The 18,318-nt window shown below is 42.0% G+C and overlaps 1 protein-coding gene across 1 annotated transcript in view; it reads left to right on the top strand.

Moving 5' to 3' along the window:
• The window catches only part of LOC147747989 (guanylyl cyclase C-like), a 679,125-nt gene that overhangs the window by 304,055 nt on the left and 356,752 nt on the right, over positions 1-18,318 (top strand). Inside the window, exon 11 of the mRNA XM_086957579.1 lies at positions 11,357-11,438. Within this exon, the coding sequence (XP_086813705.1) occupies positions 11,357-11,438 (82 nt within the window). The remainder of the gene's footprint in view (positions 1-11,356; positions 11,439-18,318) is intronic.

Genomic DNA, 18,318 nt, shown 5'->3' with positions numbered 1-18,318 from the left:
CAACACCTTTTTTTTACATTACAGCTGGCAACCGTGTCCAGTGCACAGAGATGATCAAATGATGTATTTGTGGCCAGAAATGCAAAATTGTCTGACTTGGGCACTATTAGAATACTTATAATGTTAGTAGCTCAGACTGATTTTCATTGAACATAAGTAGCTCTTGTTACTTAAAAGGTTAGAGACCACTGTGCCAAAGTATACATCGAGCAAAAACTGATCTCTTGTAATGGAGTGCATACACATAAATATCACTGATAAAAAAATGTTGTCTATATATCTTTCCTTATTCCAAGCTCTAGGAATAAAACCACAAAAGTCATATTTTGCTCAGCCCCAACTATGATCAATAGCTTTCTTTCAAACCATTAGGCTCCTATTATCAACTGAAAGAAGATATGACTCCAGCCTTTGATGCGGAGATTGGCACAATCCATTGGTAAATTATGTGTTGCATCAATTTTAATGCCATATGGGGTCAGTTAGAGGTGGGCAGATGTCATGTACGCAAACCTTATGGTTCCCTTACCCCATTTAGAGGTATGGAAACGTTTGACATTCCATCCATAGATCCACAGCCAGCTCTGTCATCAGAAGCCCATAACCTCACTGCCTGTCTGCCACTAGGTCACAATGACAATTGCCACACCCTATATATTGCTGGAAAACCATCAATGATTTACCCTGCCACGTCCACCTCGAAAGGCACAGCATACTCATGCAGAGAAAACACTCAGTGCCACCTGTGCCTAGGGAACAAATCGCCCTGCACACAAGGGTCATTGAGATTGGTTATCTCTGCTGCAAGAATTGGGGGTTTATTTCTAAAAAAGAAAAAATTCCAAACAGTTTTAAAAAAGAAAATAGCTGTGTGCTCTGCATTATCAGTGACAACATCCGCTGTATCGATGGATACAACTTTGACACAGAGATTCCCACCTGGCAGGCTGTCATCTGTCAGGAGTGGAGGTGGAAGCCTTCGCAGGCCTGCAGGCTCGTTGGCCACCCACCAGTCTGTAAATGGCACTATTAGGGTTTTCATTGGTCCAGTATTAGAGTCAACTATTGATTCGAGACTATTACAATTATGAAACGAGACTATTACAATTATGAAATAGTGAAGACGAAGTGAGTCTTTCTCCAAAAATTGTATAAATAGTTATGAATCAAGACCATTTAATTTCACATGTATGGCATGACCTCTGAAAGTTTTTTTAATATACCCAATATAAGTCAGCTTACCCTTTTACGGGGCATCGAACTATTAGCCCTCGATTTTGAGCAAGTAAACTTATGGCATAGAGTCTTTTGAAGCTCTGCTGTACGATTAATTCTTAGCTTTAGAGTGTATATGCCATACAACCCGCTAAATAAGAAAATGCCATAATTTAGGTTAAGAAATCTGCAATTCGCTGAGTTATTGCAACTTATTTGGTGAAAAGAATAGGGGCCTTATTTATTAAGGCCTTGCGTCAGTTTTGCGCCGCCGGTGCGTCACTTTTTGTGATGCACCAGCAGTGTAAAAAAAGCTCCCTGTTGCGCCTTATTTAAAAAGTGACGCATCTAGGTAGATGCGTCACTTTTTAAACCCCTGCGCCACATTATACCTGCGTCAGGTATAATGTATGCAGAGGGGGCGTTCCCCCGCAAAAAGCCTCGTAATAGTGACGCAGTGAAATCTATGAGATTTCACTGCGTCACTTTTAGGACGCTGTTGCGTCAAAATCTTGTGCCTGCCTCACAGCAGGCGTAAGACTGACGCAAGCCCTTTCACATGGTGCTTTCCCCATGTGAAAGGACGCATTGCTGGAGTTGCGTCACTTTTGTGACACACTCCAGCAATGCGTCACTTTTGCGCTTACAGATACGTCAGAAATACTGACGTATCTGTAACTCCTTGCGACATGATGCGTCATACATTAAATATGACGCATCAGGAATGTCGCAAGGAGTGCGCAGTGAAAAGTGACGCATCGCTGTTTTCACGCAGCGATGCGTCACTTTTCATAAATGAGGCCCTAGGATCTTATTAGATCCTTTCACGACTCACCACTATTTCGTGGCACTTTTTTCACACTTTGTTATATCTGGGTCTCTCTCGAATAATTTCATGAATTGCAGAATAATTGTAGAAAGAACCATCAAAGACAAATGAAATGTATTTTTAGACATATATTTAGAGGACATAGTGCATTGTGTACAAAGCTCCTTTAGGTTGTGAACCCTGCGATTTCCTACAGAACCGTTTTTTGCGACCACAAAAAGGCTTTTACTAAGTACCAAAGCCCATTTATGGGTCGGAAAACTTTTCCTGACTTGTAAAAGTGCTTCTCGACCTCTGTTTGCATCACAAGCAAGAGTGGAAATGAAAGAGGCGTTTCCTCTATATTTGTGATGCTGATAGGTATATCTACAAATGGTTAGTAACCGCAATTACAATTACAAACCATTGATGAGTTACCGGGCCCGACTTGGTACAAAAGTGGGTGGTGATGGATGGACCATCTGAACCAATCAAACACTCACCGCCAGTCAACAGATCTGGGTTGAATTCATCGCCATTCTTTAGCCCACTCTGCCACCCCAGTTCAGACATAGCCATATGCAAATCATTCTGACCCTGTGCCTCATGGAGTGGGAGCTGGTTCTCAAAGGGGGAGCTGTCCCTTCCGTGTGGAACAGATTCCCTCTTGAGAAGTTTGTGGACGGAGAGGCAAGATGGCCGCGGACCGATCCACTGAGTGAGAGGCTGCTTTTCCTCTCCCCTCTCTCGGAGTGAACAGAAGAGAAACGCAGATGCAGGCGAGAGTTTTTCAAGCACACAGATGTTGAGTAAGACTGGGAGTAAAGGAGACTCTGCTGTAACCTTCTTACAGCTGGGAAAATCGATATATAATCGAGTCGTTTTGGCAGAGCGGCTACTAAGGTTTATTGCCAGCTATCTCAGGAACGAGGTAGTAACTGAAGACATCAGGGAAGCGCCACTTCCAGTTCCAGTACTTCCAGAGCGCAGGAGCAAGCAGAGTATGCCCTCGCAGGTTACGACGAGAAAGCAAACCACCAGAAGTAAGAACCTGGATACAGATGCCGAGATGGACTCAGCTGCCAAGAAAAGAGAGCTGAGGAAGAAAGAAAAGGAGCGCGAGGCTGAGTTGAAAGCTGAGCAGAGAGCGGAGCGCCGGGCTATTGCAGCAGCTGCCAGTGCAGGTCGTGCGGAGAAAAAAGCACACAGAGCGGAGGCAGCTGAGAAAGTGACGGCGTCAAAGGAATCAACACCCAGAGCAGGAAGAGGTGCTCTGAGGCAGCCTACCTTGGTCGAATCCTTTGGCAGAGAGGCATCCACAGACAGAAACAGGACCCCAACCCCAGCTGATGCAGTGGTTAACAAGACGCCATTGCCATCACCACGAGACACGGCTCCTGGAGAGACAGAGAAGGAGGTGGCAGAGTCAGAACAAGTCGGGTCAGCGCAAGTGCCGAGGGAAGTCGGGTCCAGCGTTGATGATTACAGGGCAGAGGGCGTTACAGAGCCAGACACGGAGGCACTGTTAAGTGGCCCTGGGATCCAGATGGAAACCGAATTCGGTAAGGAACTGCCTGATTCTGTGAAGATAAGAGTGGAAGGGGAAAATGCAGGTCTGGAGGGGGGAGTCCCAGTAAAATCATTCGTGAACACAGTTCCAAATCACAGCAAGAATACAGGTTATTTAAATGGGGCTAAGGAGTCTGAGGGTAACATGACTGAGCATAATAACCAGAATAACAGTGGAGCAGGATCTGGCACTCCAGGAGAAAACGTTTCTATTAACATTCATATTAATGGTGCACCACTGTCAGTCAATTCCGCCACTACCTCAGGGCTCAATCAAATTACAGAAACTACAGCTGCAGCTGATTCAGAAGACACCCCCATCACCCCCAACAGCGTCACTCCTCAAGAAGACGAAGCAGATAAGGTACATGAGCAGAGGAGGCTTGAAGGGAGGGGTAAGGCTCCAGCATTGACAGAAGGGGCAGCAGACACATTACCGAGTTTGCTACCAGGGACCCCAGGAGACAACATCTTCTTCTCTCTGAATGAGGAAACTGTTGAACTAGGCAAGACAACGGAAGTACATAAAAAGAAGGGGGACGTACTCAGCTCTGAAATAACTGATTTAGATGGAAGCATAGAAGAGTCGGAGGTATCTTCCTCAGATCAGGGAACTGAGACGGACACTGAGTCAGAGGCAGGTCATACAGGTCATACAGGGTATACTCAGTCTTCCACTGATGATAGTGTCGAGAAGCAGACAGTTGTAAGAAGGAAGCAACAGAATATTAGGAAAACGCAAAGAAGATGCAGTACCAGACTTACTGAGAGACCGAACAATCTGTTATGGGACTACTCAGCTACCTCAAGGATGTACCAGGAGGAAGGGGGAGCTAAGTCTAGGCATAATAGACCCTCGGGTTCGGGTTCTCAATCCCATGGTCAAGGACAGGGCCCCACTATGGAGATGCTTTACGCCACTCTTAGGCAAATGCAGGAAGAGGTGAGGGCTGAAGCTAAAAGAGCAAAACGGACAAGCAAGAAGATCGAGGGGTCATTGTGTAAAGTAAATAAGTTATATGCGGAGATGGCAGGCAGAATGACAGAAGTGGAAGAGAGAACTGGCCAATTGGAGGATGAAGTCTCACAGTGGAAAGAGTTTAAGACGGCACAGGAGAAATTTAATGAGGATTTACAATGGAAGGCTGAGGATGCGGAAAATAGACAGAGGAGGAACAATATAAGATTTCTAGGGATTCCGGAGGGGGTAGAGGAGCAGAATCCCAGGGCCTACGTAGTCACACTGTTAAAAGAAGCATTTCCAGAGCTCATCACTTGGAATTGGGACATTGAGGTACAACGGGCGCACAGATTTCCACTGACAATTAAGAAGTCCTATGGTGCCAATCAGAGTGAGAGACCAAGAGCTATGTTGGTATACATAGGGAACTTCCTGGCAAGACAAGCCATTATGGATAGTGCAAGACCACAAGATCGCCGGGCCTTCAAAGGGAACACATTCTTCGCTCGCCCGGATTTTTGTCATGCCACAGTGGAGAGGAGGTGGAGGTTGCGACAATTGTTAGATCCATTCCAGAAAGCTGGGTGCGAGGCATACCTCCTGTACCCCGCAAGGCTGAAAGTAATAACAGAGGGCCACACGAGAATGTTTTTCTCAGAGATTAAAGCACAGAGTTTCCTGTCTGAGTTAAAGGAGAAAAGAAGAAGATAAACAATATCCAAAAGCGAAGAGAGGGAAGAGGGGGAAGGGGGAGGAGAGAAGGGGGGGGACAGGGCTGACGACCCTAGATGATATGGATTTACATGGCTTGTACTAGGCCTGAGTAGAATTGTATCGTACTGAATAGGTTTAGAATCCAAGAGGTGAAGGGTTAGATTATTCTGTATTTTTTTTCTTGTATAGACTCAGCAAGACTCAGCAAGAATCGGTTGTATGTGGGACATTGTTTTGGACCAAGCAATGAATTCTTACAGGTGAATAGGTGGAGCGCAGAGGGGGTTCGCTCTGTTCCTCCTTCTCTCTTTCCTTTTTCTTTTTTTTTTTTTTTCTTCTTTTCTTTTCTTTCTCCTTTTCTTTTTACAATCACATTTATTACTATAGGAAGAGAGGGGAGGGGCGGCTCCACTCAAGGGGATCGGGAACCAGTCATACATAGGTCAGGATTGACCTAGTTGCCTGTGGGCAGGGGAGGGGGGAGGGGAGGGGGAAGGGGAGCGCCAATAAGGGGGAGATAGCGATGAAAAAAGAAAAAGAAAAAGTATGTAACTCAGATGATACAATTAGCACAGCAAGCTCAAGTAGCACTGCAAGTTGGTGTAGCACAGGTAGAAGGAGTAGAAGAAGTAAACACATAACAAAAAAACAAAAAAAGTGGGAAGAGCCGAAACAAACAAAAGAGCATATCGACTATAACATTTGTAAAGAAAATACAATGGGATTACGAGGTCGTAAGGAAAGCTTACATAACCCTCCATGAGCGGGAGTATTAAAATTATTACTATGAACGTGTGCGGGCTGAATGACAGATTAAAAAGACAGCGTCTGGCACTGTTGTTAAAGAACACCGGGGCTGATTTTATATGCTTACAAGAGACACACGTAGAAGGGAATAGGGTATTCTTACTGGAACAACTGGGATTTAGGGTACTAGCACATTCAAAACAAGGGGCGAGAATTAGAGGAGTGGCTGTACTAACTAAACATACAGACATTAAAACAAGAAAGAGGTTCGAGGATGAGTGGGGGAGATGTGCCCTGATTGAGTGTTTTATAGGGGAGGAGTGGGTTACCATAGGCTCTGTTTATGGATCAACCGAGGATGACCCAGAGCTGTTCCACTTTTTGGATACTGAGTTGCCTTCTTGGGCGCCACGGGTGATCCTGGCAGGAGACTTTAATATTGACGGGGCCAAGGGGCTAGATATAGAAACAACAGGGCAATATAAGGGAAGAAAGAAAAGAGTCTGCAGGGCAATACAGAGTCTAGTAAGAAATAATGGAGTGTATGATGTATGGGGTGTCAAGAAACAGTCAGATCCTGGATATACATTTTATTCAGCACCTCACCACAAATGCGTTAGGTTAGATTATTTTTTTATAACCCGGGAACTGTTAAACAATGCAACAATTGAGAGATTACCACGCATATTGTCAGATCACAACCCTCTAAAATTAACAATTGATGGCGTAGGTTTTAAGAAGGTAGTGGGATCATGGACGTTCGAAAGGGGTTTGTTGAAAGACGATGATTATGTCACATACATGCACACATGGATTAAACAATTCTGGGATATTAATAGAGGGAGCACCAACGTTGGGAATGCTTGGGATACATTTAAGGCCTGTGTTAGAGGGGAGACGCTTAGCTATTCCATTGCTAAACAGAGGAGGGAAAAAATAGAAAGGGATCGGTTGAATAACGCTTTGATTCTGGCAGAAGCACGTCTTGAGTTAGCTACCATAGAACAGCGGGGACTCACTGAACGACTTCTAGAAGTAACAGCAGCTAGGGCAGCAGCTCTGGAAGAAGTGGCGATTAAGGCCGCTAGATTGTATGACACGCAGAGAGAGAGGAGCTATGAATTCAGTGAAAGAATAGGACGCACGCTAGCTGCACGAACAAGACAAAGAGTAGCTAAAAGTGAAATCAAGGAAATTAAAGACGAAACAGGTCAGATAATCACTGATGATAAGGGAATCGCTGAGGTATTTAGGGCATATTATAGCAGGTTATATAAGGAGGAGTTAGTCCGGGATAGGAGTGAAATAGAGCAGTATCTAGAGAACATCCCGGGTAAAGTACTTAGTGAAGAGGATAGAGAATATCTGGATAATGACATAAGTGATGAGGAGATAAACGATGCAATACTGGGCTTACCAAATGGGAAAGCAGCTGGACCCGATCTGATTCCAGGAGAATTTTATAAAATATTCTTACCCTCAATATTCAAAAGAATTAGCGAGAACTTTCAAAGGAATTCAGCAAGGGCAGGCAATCCCGGGCAGCTGGGCGGGAGCAGACATTGTAATTCTACTAAAAAAAGGGAAGGATCCGACAGAACCTGGATCATATCGACCCATCACATTAATCAATGCAGATACCAAAATATTCTCAAAGATACAGGCAGCTAGACTCGCCAGGGTAATTACTCAACTGGTGAGTGACAACCAACACGGGTTCATACCTCACAGAGATACCACAACACATGTTAGGAAAATGATAACACTGTTTGATATTCAGGAAGGGGATGGGAAACCAATGGCCACTTTGTTACTCGACGCTGAGAAAGCATTCGATAGGGTAGCATGGGAGTATTTATGGGTTGTTTTGAGAAGAGGGGGAGTGGGCGAAACATTTATCAAAGTAATACAATCACTCTACTCAAATCCAACAGCAAGTGTCAGGATAAATACAGGTCGCACGAAACCCTTTAATATTACCAGGGGCACAAGACAGGGGTGCCCCTGTTCACCTTTATTGTTTGCAATGTATATAGACCCTCTAATATACAAATTAGAACAAAATGCAAGAATTGAACCACTACTTTCTAAGAGGGGAGATATAAAGGTTCTTGCATATGCAGACGACATAGCGGTTATAACACCCAACCCAATGGATGCGATAAGGGAAATAGAATCAGAGGCAGAGCTGTTTGGGCGAATAGCGGGTTATGCATTGAACAAAAATAAGACACAAATTATTAAAAACGCACACACAGATTGCACAGATACACGGGTGGTTAATGAAGGTAAATACTTGGGTATTATTATCACAGCAGATTTAGGAAAGTTGGTGGAAATCAATATCACTCCTATTCTCATAAAAACGAAAAAAGACCTGGATAGGATACACAATCTGCATATGACAATTGTTGGGAGGGTTAACTATGTGAAAATGAACCTGCTCCCCAAAGTGCTATACTTGTTTAGAACAATTCCGCTGTTTTTTAATTTGATATGGTTTAAGAACTTAGAGAATATGGTAAATCGCTTCGTATGGGCACAAGGGGAGACAAGGAGGGCACTGAAATATATGTCACTACCTTATGATAAGGGAGGATGGTCTCTACCAGACCTCAGGATGTATTATTGGGCAGCGGCTCTGCAACAAATGACCTGTTTATTGGGAGGGATCGAAGGAGAGGAGGAATTACATACAGGGTCTTTAGAAGTGTATGGCTTAATTTTGGGAGATGAAGCTAATAATGCTTTTCTGAGATATACGGAGCCAAGCTACTTCAAGCGAACTAGGTTTAAGACACTGGAAGCCGCCAATAAGATCTGGAAGGCATTTAAGAAGAGTTTTGGTCTGGGTAGACTCCATGGATATACGAGACTAGTAGGGGACACAACACTACCCTCGGATATTTTCTCGGATGTAATCTTTAAAGAATGGGTTAGACAAGGAATTAGAAACATGGGAGACTTGATGGGGGAATTAGGGGTACGGCAATTTGCAGAGCTCCAACAGGAATTCGGGGTTAGTAATAGGTCTTTTTTCAAGTACTTACAGATAAGAAGTTTTTTAGGTAATAAACGTGGCGGTCAGGCGGGATTTAAGGAGAACTCAATACTACAGATGATGGAAGCAGAGCGGCCATGTACAATTAAACGGCTGTATGCAGCATTAATAGATCATAGAGGGGACGACTTAGGGAAGTATGAGACCAAATGGATGGAGGCACTAGGAATTTCTGAAGGGATATTTACAAAATCACTAACCTTGGGGCATGAGGTACTATGTCTGGCATCACTAAAAGCACAACATTACAAAACTTTGTTTAGACTTTACTATACCCCAGCTAGGATCGCTCAGTGGGGAGGAATACAGGGGGTGAGGTGCCCGCGATGCGATAGTTCAGAGGCAGACATAATCCACATGTTCGCAGGGTGCCCAATCCTCTCATCACTCATAAACAGTATTGAAATGTTCTGTGATAAATCATTGGCTTTCAAAGTGAAATTGACACCTGATGTAATAATGTTAGGCCTCGAGGCACCCAATATAGAACAACATAGTGCAGGTGGTTTCATATTTGTGGCAATGGCCGTACTACGTCTTTGCATAGCGTCTGTATGGAAAGATAAATTGGCTCCCTCCTTCCAGCAGTGGCTGGCTAAGCTATTGTATATGCACAACCTTGAGAGGGCTATTTATGCTAGAAAGGGGAAAAAAGGGAGGGCACTGGGGCTACAGCTGTGGAAGCCGATATCCGATTGGAAAGATAGGATGTTAAATGTATAAGGGGGTGACACAAGGTAGTAGGCCCTGAAGAAGCGAATGTCAAGTTTTTTTCTTCTTTCCCTCCTACTCCTCCTACTCGAGGCACCCAATATAGAACAACATAGTGCAGGTGGTTTCATATTTGTGGCAATGGCCGTACTACGTCTTTGCATAGCGTCTGTATGGAAAGATAAATTGGCTCCCTCCTTCCAGCAGTGGCTGGCTAAGCTATTGTATATGCACAACCTTGAGAGGGCTATTTATGCTAGAAAGGGGAAAAAAGGGAGGGCACTGGGGCTACAGCTGTGGAAGCCGATATCCGATTGGAAAGACAGGATGTTAAATGTATAAGGGGGTGACACAAGGTAGTAGGCCCTGAAGAAGCGAATGTCAAGTTTTTTTCTTCTTTCCCTCCTACTTTAAATACTTAAAGTTTTAGTTGGTAGTCTTAAATTAGGATTTCTTTGCTGATTCTGTTATTTTATATCGTATTTTGTAAGAAATGTTATTACTGCAATATGTATCATCTGTAAATAAGTAATGAGAAATGAAAAATTTGTTACGGCGCGGGGTGGGGGGGGGAAACTGTTGTAAAATGTCAATAAAAATTTAAAAAAAAAAAAAAAAAAAAGAGAAGTTTGTGGACAGTCTCAGTTGAGCAGGCAGCATTCCCCAGAGGACCAGTGCTACTAACCATTGGCATTCTTCTCTTGAAGTCTTCCCAAACAGAAACCTTTTTTTGTTTCTAAACTACCACCTGTACCTTTAAGAGACTAATGGTACTTAAAAAACTCCTTTAAGAATGCTACTGCAGGATTGAGATCTGCTGTCCCTTGCCTGCGTCCTTCCTCCATTGGGAGCCAATCAGAGGGCTGGCATCCTGCGACCTGCCTAATTGACCTTCAATAGGCAGGTGGGTTTGCAAGCCCCTGAATGTAGAATTTGCAATGTGACCTGTTGCTACACAGGCTGTATGCAGATTGCACATTAATGCTCCAACCAGTCTGTGTGCACATACTGGATCCTGGTTTGCAGGTGGGTGTTCGTCCTACATTAAGTCTTAAACGTGGTATTACTACTTAATTATACTACATGATCAACTTTTAATTGCGCATCTGCATAAAGTTGGATATAGCATATCATGTAAACTCCAGTGGAACTAAAACGGGTCTATATTCTTCATATTCTCTGCACTAGGTACTTGGATGCATATTTTTACATGTGAAAGAAGTGGAAACTACTTGTGGAAGAACTTGTGTAGTTAAGAATAGGTATTGTCCACTATAAACAATTTTAAAATACATTCTAGATAAATTATTTAACTGACGTAAAGTTTACGCAGTCTGAAATATACAGGAGGGGAAAATGCCATACATTTCCTCGTGGGACTGAACAAAGATTTCTATTTTTGTCCCCATTTGCATATTATTTGGATGAAAAATAAACATAAAAAAACCTTTAGCATGACGCAGGTTTTTATCATCTGTTTACGAGAAGTGAGATTAGGCCCTGCATCAGGTTCTTCTTTGTGTGTCACAGCATTATGACGTACCTCACGTTCGCCTTATATTCTTTTCAGGTCCTCACATTCTGACAATCGCCATTTTTTCCCTGACTATCACAGTGATGGTTGCCCTCGTTGTTGCTTTGATCCTACTCAGGTACGTTCAACATATTTTCGGTCTATTATTACAGTGTGTTTTGGGAGTAGATACGTAATGTGTGCTTTATTTGCCTGTCGTGTGGTGGTCAGTTAATCTGCGCTTTATCTTGCCATGACGAGATAGTGGCCCACAATCGGGAAATACCTCACAGGCCTGGATTTACCGTTTCTTATTTACGCACATGTTTTCCAGCTGTGAGACCCAGCTACCCAGGTGGAACTCAGCTCTTCTTCGACCACCCCCAGGGCCAGATTTATGAAAAAGTCACACAACGCAACAAGACAACTTGCTGCATTGTGTGACACGGTTAGAGCACGAACGTACCATTTCTACTAAAATATGATGCACCCAGGAGTGCTGCCTAGCGCCAAAGCAGGCCCCCTTGCGCCGTGATGCAATTGTGCCTGCGTTACAGGCAGGATTACTTTTGTGGAGGAAGCCACCTTTCTGCACAAAAATAATAATTTGAGGATTTTTTTTCTTTCTACTTTTTATGTGTGCTGCAGCACACGTTAAAAAAGGAAATAACGAGGAGAAATAAAGATATTTCTCCTCCTCACACCTCTGTTGGTAAAGTGTCACAAGTCTTTGTAAATTTGGAAATGTTGCCAAAATCTATGCTTGGATGCATGGGAACACTTGCTCATGGAATGACTTCCAAACGCAGGTTAACGCAAGGCAGCAATTTGCACTACCTTGGATTACTCTGGGTTTACCAAGCCATACAGAATCACACATGGTGGCTTTACGTGGCTTAGTAAACATCTCTTGCATCGCCTTGCTTGACACAAGGCCAATGCAGGGGCTTTGTAAATCTGACCCTCAGTATGTTAGGGCCGCGTGAAATCAAGGGACTTGGAATTGGGTGGAGTACTTTCTACCAAAAAAGACAGCACTCCACCCAACTGGTGATCACAAAAGAGATTTTGAAGACAAGGGCGAAGCTACCAGTGGTGCCGCAGGTGCAGTGGCACCAGGGCCTGGAGGCTTTTGGGGCCTACCCATCCCATTTTATGCTGCATTTTACTAGCCCTCCAGCAGTAATGGAGTCCATTTGCCTTTCTTGCACCCAGCCCACTGCAGTCTTCCTACTCCACTGTTTGAAGGGGCATCAGTCACTGCTCTGAGTCAGGTGTCTGATAGAATGTCGCTCCAGTGCAAACTGGTTTAAAGCCCCCGGGCTCCGTGGCGATGCTAAAGCAGGAAACCTACCAGAAAGAAGGTCTTTTATCCCAATAGTAGTTAAACAGAGCAAAATGAAGGAGCTTCAAATGTAATCCTGTCACTTCCGCACATAGGTTTCACAGTACATCGAAGGTTCTTTTATTGCACGTCATTCTTGTTGTGTACTCCGTGCACGAGTCAGCGCGAGTACATGCCCGGCGCGAGTATTTCCTCGCATTCTTCTACTTGCACTCGTGCCGACTCGTGCCAGTGTTGTTATTCAAGTACATGTCTCGAGTGATATTGTGGTTTGATTGTGCATCACTCGAGACCATGTACAGTTTGTTATTAACGCCTGCTGTGCCACAACTGTATTGTAAAGTCAGTTACTGCTGAACTCCTGGAGACTGAAGCTGTATGCAGGGAGTGCTTCTTTTGTACGAATAAACTTACTTTTCTCTTCAACTGCTGTGGATAATTACTCTACAATTTGGCGACGAGGGTCTGAGTATTGAACCCCTTCGGAGAAGCATTTCCTGTTTCATTTTATGCAGTTTTACGTATTTTTTCGATTTTCCGTTGGAACTAGTGAAAGTTAATAATTCACTTCACCCACCTGTTTACAAGTCACGTACTGCCATCCGAAGGAGGAATTAAGCGCTGCACAACCATCTGGAAAGAAGAATTCATTTCTTTTCTTTTCTTCACGTTGCAGTGCGATACTGATTTCTTCCTACAAGCCCCGGTTAAAGACGAAGCTATTTCTGCACCTGTGAGACGCAGAGACACCGCTCTTGATTGGTTACTCTGTTTTTAGGTGAAACCGAAGAGGTGACTTCGTTTCTTTTCCCCGGATCTGTTTTTTTTTACAGTTTAAATAAACGGGGAGATTTGGAAAAACCGAGTGGAAATCGGAAAGGCAGATTATGACACAAAATACAGGAAAAGACGGATATTATCTCCTTTGAACACAGGAAACGCCTAGATTCTTCAAAACTTTATTGAAAATCTTATTTTTCTTCGATTATCAAGTACTTTATTTTTTTTCTCTGGCCATTATCTCCAAGTACTTTATTCTAGTTATTTCCTTAAAGTGTAAATTAATTTGCTAATTCTTTTCATTATGTGTGCTCAAGGTTATACTCTTGCTCCTCCTCAAAGTTATTGGTCAGCTGGTAGTTCTCCTTGTATGCCTTGGATCGAATGGAAAGCTTATTTCTTAAACTATATTGAGACATTAGATGCCAATGGTAAAATGAAAGCACCAGAAAAGAAAGGGATTTTTTTACACTGCTTAGGACCTGAAGGATTAAAAGCCTTCAATCAACTTCCCGCTTCACAAGCTAGTGGTGACATAAATGTTTTTGATAAAGCAATTTATGATTTCGATAAATACTGTTCTCCTAAAGTATGCATAGGAATTTCTAGATTTAAGTTTTTCCAGAGAAAACAGTTAAGTGAAGAATCTGTAGATAATTTTGTTTCTTGTCTTAAAACTTTAGCACTTGATTGCAAATTTGGTAATTTACAAGAAGATCTCATCAGAGATCAAGTAGTTATGCATTCCAGTAATGAAACTATACAGGAAAGACTTTGGATAAATGGTGATGAAAACTTAGACTTTGTGGTAGCTAGTGTAAAAAAAGCTGAACTTTCTTGTAGGAGTGCTTTGCAAGTTAAAGGTAAAGAGACTTCTATTAGTAAAGATGTGGTTGCTAAAATTAATCATAAATATGATGGTAAAAATAAGGACTCTTTTAAAAAGAAACAAGTATTTTCTCATAAAGAAAATCTTGAAGATTCAAGAAGTAATCTAAAGTGTTTTAGATGTAACAGCAAGTCACATTTGGCAAATAACAAATCTTGCCCAGGTTTAAAACAGAAATGTTCCAATTGTGGCTTAAAGGGTCACTTTACATCTGCTTGCAGAAAAGGTAAAGTTAATCAAAAGGTAAAGTGTATTGAACTTAGTGAAAACAGTGATGATGAGGATTTCACTAGTGATTCTAATAACTGTTCTTTTGTTTTGAACATAAGAGATTCTGTAATTTTGAATGTGAATGACAACACCATTAAGAAGAAACCATTATGTGATATGGTTATTGGAGGGGTAAAAATCAACATGTACGCTGATTCAGGTTCACCCTACTCTATAGTGTGTGAATCCGTTTGGAAAAAATTATTTGTACCTAGACTAGGCAGTCATTTAGAGGACAGTGATATCAATCCCGAGGGATACTCAGGGGGAAGGATAGATATTTTAGGGTTCAGAACCTTAGTTTTCAGGTTTAAAAACAGAAAATGCATAGCAAAATTATATGTTTCAAAAAAGGGTCCGTCAGTGCTTAGCTGGTTTGACTTTGGCAAACTTGACATAGTTCTGGACCCGAATAGTCCTAATCCAGTGATGTTAATTGATGAGCAGAATGGCATTTCCTCATTAATGTTAAAAAAATTCCCTAATGTTTTTTCTAAAGGTATTGGGAAGTTAACTAACTTTAAACATGAGATTCGCTTAAAGGATAATGCTTGTCCTAAAATACACAAAGCCAGGAATATTCCTTTTGCTGTCAGAGAGGAAGTTAAAAGTGAACTAGATGGTTTGGTGGAAGGTGGCATAATAGATAGAATTGAATCATCTGAATGGGTTTCGCCCATAGTGGTTGCCAGACGGGCAAATGGCAAGGTGAGACTATGCATTGACCTTCGCCATCTTAACAACAATATTGTTGTAGACCAATTCCCTCTTCCTCGTATTTCTGAAATGTTGTCTGTTGTTGGGGGGTCAAATATTTTTTCAACTATCGACCTATCTGCTGCTTACCATCAGATAGAGTTGAATGAAAAGAGTAAAGACCTGACTGCATTTATTACACCTTTTGGGTGTTTCAGATTCAACAGGATGCCTTTTGGTTTGGCGTCTGCGGCAGCAATTTTTCAGAGAGTTATGCAAGACATTTTAAAAGATTGTAAAAATGCAATCTGTTTTCAAGATGACATTTTGGTATTCAATGATGACAAAGACAAACACATTGCTGCTTTAGAGGAAGTTTTGAATGCCCTTAATACACATGGCCTTACCATTAAGCATGAGAAATGTAAATTTGGTGTTCATTCTGTAAATTACTTAGGTCATGAGCTGTGTGCAGATGGTGTCAAACCAAAACCTTCACTTTTAGAAGCTATTAAGTCTGCTCCTCACCCTCAATCTAAAGATGATGTAAGATCCTTTTTAGGCTTAGTTGAATTCTACGCGAGATATGTGCCTGATTTCTCATGCAGAACATATAATATTAGGCAGTTGATCAAGAATAGAGTTGTCTTCGAGTGGACAAGTGAATGTGAGAAGGAATTTTGTGATGGGAAAGGTGCTATTTGTTCTGCTAGTGCACTTTCTTGTTTTGATCCTTCTCTGCAGAATATTCTGACTACTGATGCTAGCGCAAAAGGTTTAGGTGCTGTGTTTACCCAGAAAACCAAGGAGGGTAAAGAAGTAATTATTGCACATGCGTCCAGAGCTCTTACCCCTGCTGAGGAAAAGTACTCCACAATAGAAAGAGAAACATTAGCGTGCATTTGGGCTTTAGAACATTTTAGAGTATTTGTATGGGGAAAGGAATGTACTCTGAGGCGTGATCACAAACCGCTGGTACGTCTTCTCACCACAGAAGGCATGTTGAGAGCTTCAGCCCGCATTGCTCGCATGTCCATGCGTTTACAAGACTTTATTTATAATATACAATACTTACCTGGCAAAGAGAATGTTTCTGCTGATTTTTTATCTAGGATGCCCTTACCTATTCAGGAAGATTTACATAATGAATGGGACGATTTTCAGATCGCCATGATTCATGATGAGGGTCCTATTTCTATTGATCAAACTTTGTGGAGAGAGAAATTTGAAGTTGATGAAAATTTGAAGAGTGTTGCTAGTTACATTACTGGTACTTGGCCCGACAAGAAGTGTTTGAATTCTGAATTGAAAAGTTTCTGGGAAGTGAGGTCTGAACTCTCATGTTGTGAGAACATCATCAAAAGAGGTGAGCGTATTGTTCCACCCGTGGGTGTGAGGAAGGTTATTGTGTTACAGGGTCATGAAGGTCATAGTGGCATGGTTAGGACTAAGCAACAAGTTAAACATTTATTTTGGTGGCCAGGGATGGATATGTTTATTGAACGGTTAGTTAGGAATTGTGTAGTGTGTGCTAATTCAGATAAGTCTCTGGTTACCTTAAAACCCAATATGGGTGCGCATACCATTCCGGACAATCCTTGGGAAACCATTGCCATAGACATCATGGGTCCTATTGGTTATGAATCTAAGTATGTCATTGCAGCCATTGACATTTTTTCTAAATGGCCTATTATCAAAATTGTTCAGAAAATAGATACAGATTCGGTCCTTTGTTTTTTAGATAAAGTTTTTATTGAAGAAGGTCTTCCAGTAAGAATCATTTCAGACAATGGGGTGCAGTTCAATTCAAAGAAGGCGCATGATTATTTTTCAAGGCTTGGCATTGTCCATTCCACCACTTCCTTATATAATCCTAGTGGCAATGGAGTAATAGAAAGGTTCAATAGGGTTTTGAAGAGTGCTATACTGTTGAATGGTAATGATGACAAGAAATGGGAAATTGAGATTTTTAAAAAAGTATGGATGTACAGGACAACCAAGAATTCTATGACTGGATATTCTCCTTTTGAGGTGATGAGGGGAAGAATTCCTAGAACTAAGGTGAATCCTTCGTGGTTAGTCAAGTCTACTTCTACAAGCGTAGATCTGTGTATAGTTAAGGAAAACCTCATTCGCACTCATTGCTCTAACAAAAAGTACTTTGATGAGAAGTGTGGTTCAAAGAAGGATCCGAAAGTGGAAGTGGGTATGTTGGTGAAAGTTAAAAAACCATGGAAGGTAAAGAAGGGTGAAAGTTCATTTATGGGCCCTTTTGAAGTTTTAGAAGTATTAAAAAACTCTGTGAGAATGTCTAACAATAAAGTTTGGAACCTGAGCAGGATTGCTATTCTAAAAGCTGACAAGGATGTTTATTGTAAAGAACCTGTTCCTGAACATCCTGATCTTTCTTTTTTGGATGAGGATTCCAGTGAGGGTGTAGTTCGTGATAACTCAGATGCTTTGCCTTGTTGTTCAAGCACTGGTTATACCAATCAGAATTCTACATATACTGTACCTTCCTGCTCTAGTAATAATACCTCAAGTCAGGACGTGGCTGTTCTAAGCGATGTATCTTTATCCAAAAGAGTGTCTAAGAAACCCAAATGGTTGTCTGATTTTGTTGCTTATATGACAGGAAAAATGTAATTTTTTTTTTTTTTGTTGTTGTTTTTTTTTTTTTTTTTCTCTTTTATAAGGAGGGAAGGTGTGTTGTGTACTCCGTGCAGGAGTCAGCGCGAGTACATGCCCGGCGCGAGTATTTCCTCGCATTCTTCTACTTGCACTCGTGCCGACTCGTGCCAGTATTGTTATTCAAGTACATGTCTCGAGTGATATTGTGGTTTGATTGTGCATCACTCGAGACCATGTACAGTTTGTTATTAACGCCTGCTGTGCCACAACTGTATTGTAAAGTCAGTTACTGCTGAACTCCTGGAGACTGAAGCTGTATGCAGGGAGTGCTTCTTTTGTACGAATAAACTTACTTTTCTCTTCAACTGCTGTGGATAATTACTCTACAATTCTGAAAACCCATCTGAA

Source organism: Lissotriton vulgaris, chromosome 1_1 (genome assembly GCF_964263255.1).
Source record: "Lissotriton vulgaris chromosome 1_1, aLisVul1.2, whole genome shotgun sequence".
NCBI classification, from domain to species: domain Eukaryota; kingdom Metazoa; phylum Chordata; class Amphibia; order Caudata; family Salamandridae; genus Lissotriton; species Lissotriton vulgaris.
Note: the sequence above shows the minus strand (reverse complement) of the source record. Positions and strands in the feature narration are given on the sequence as shown.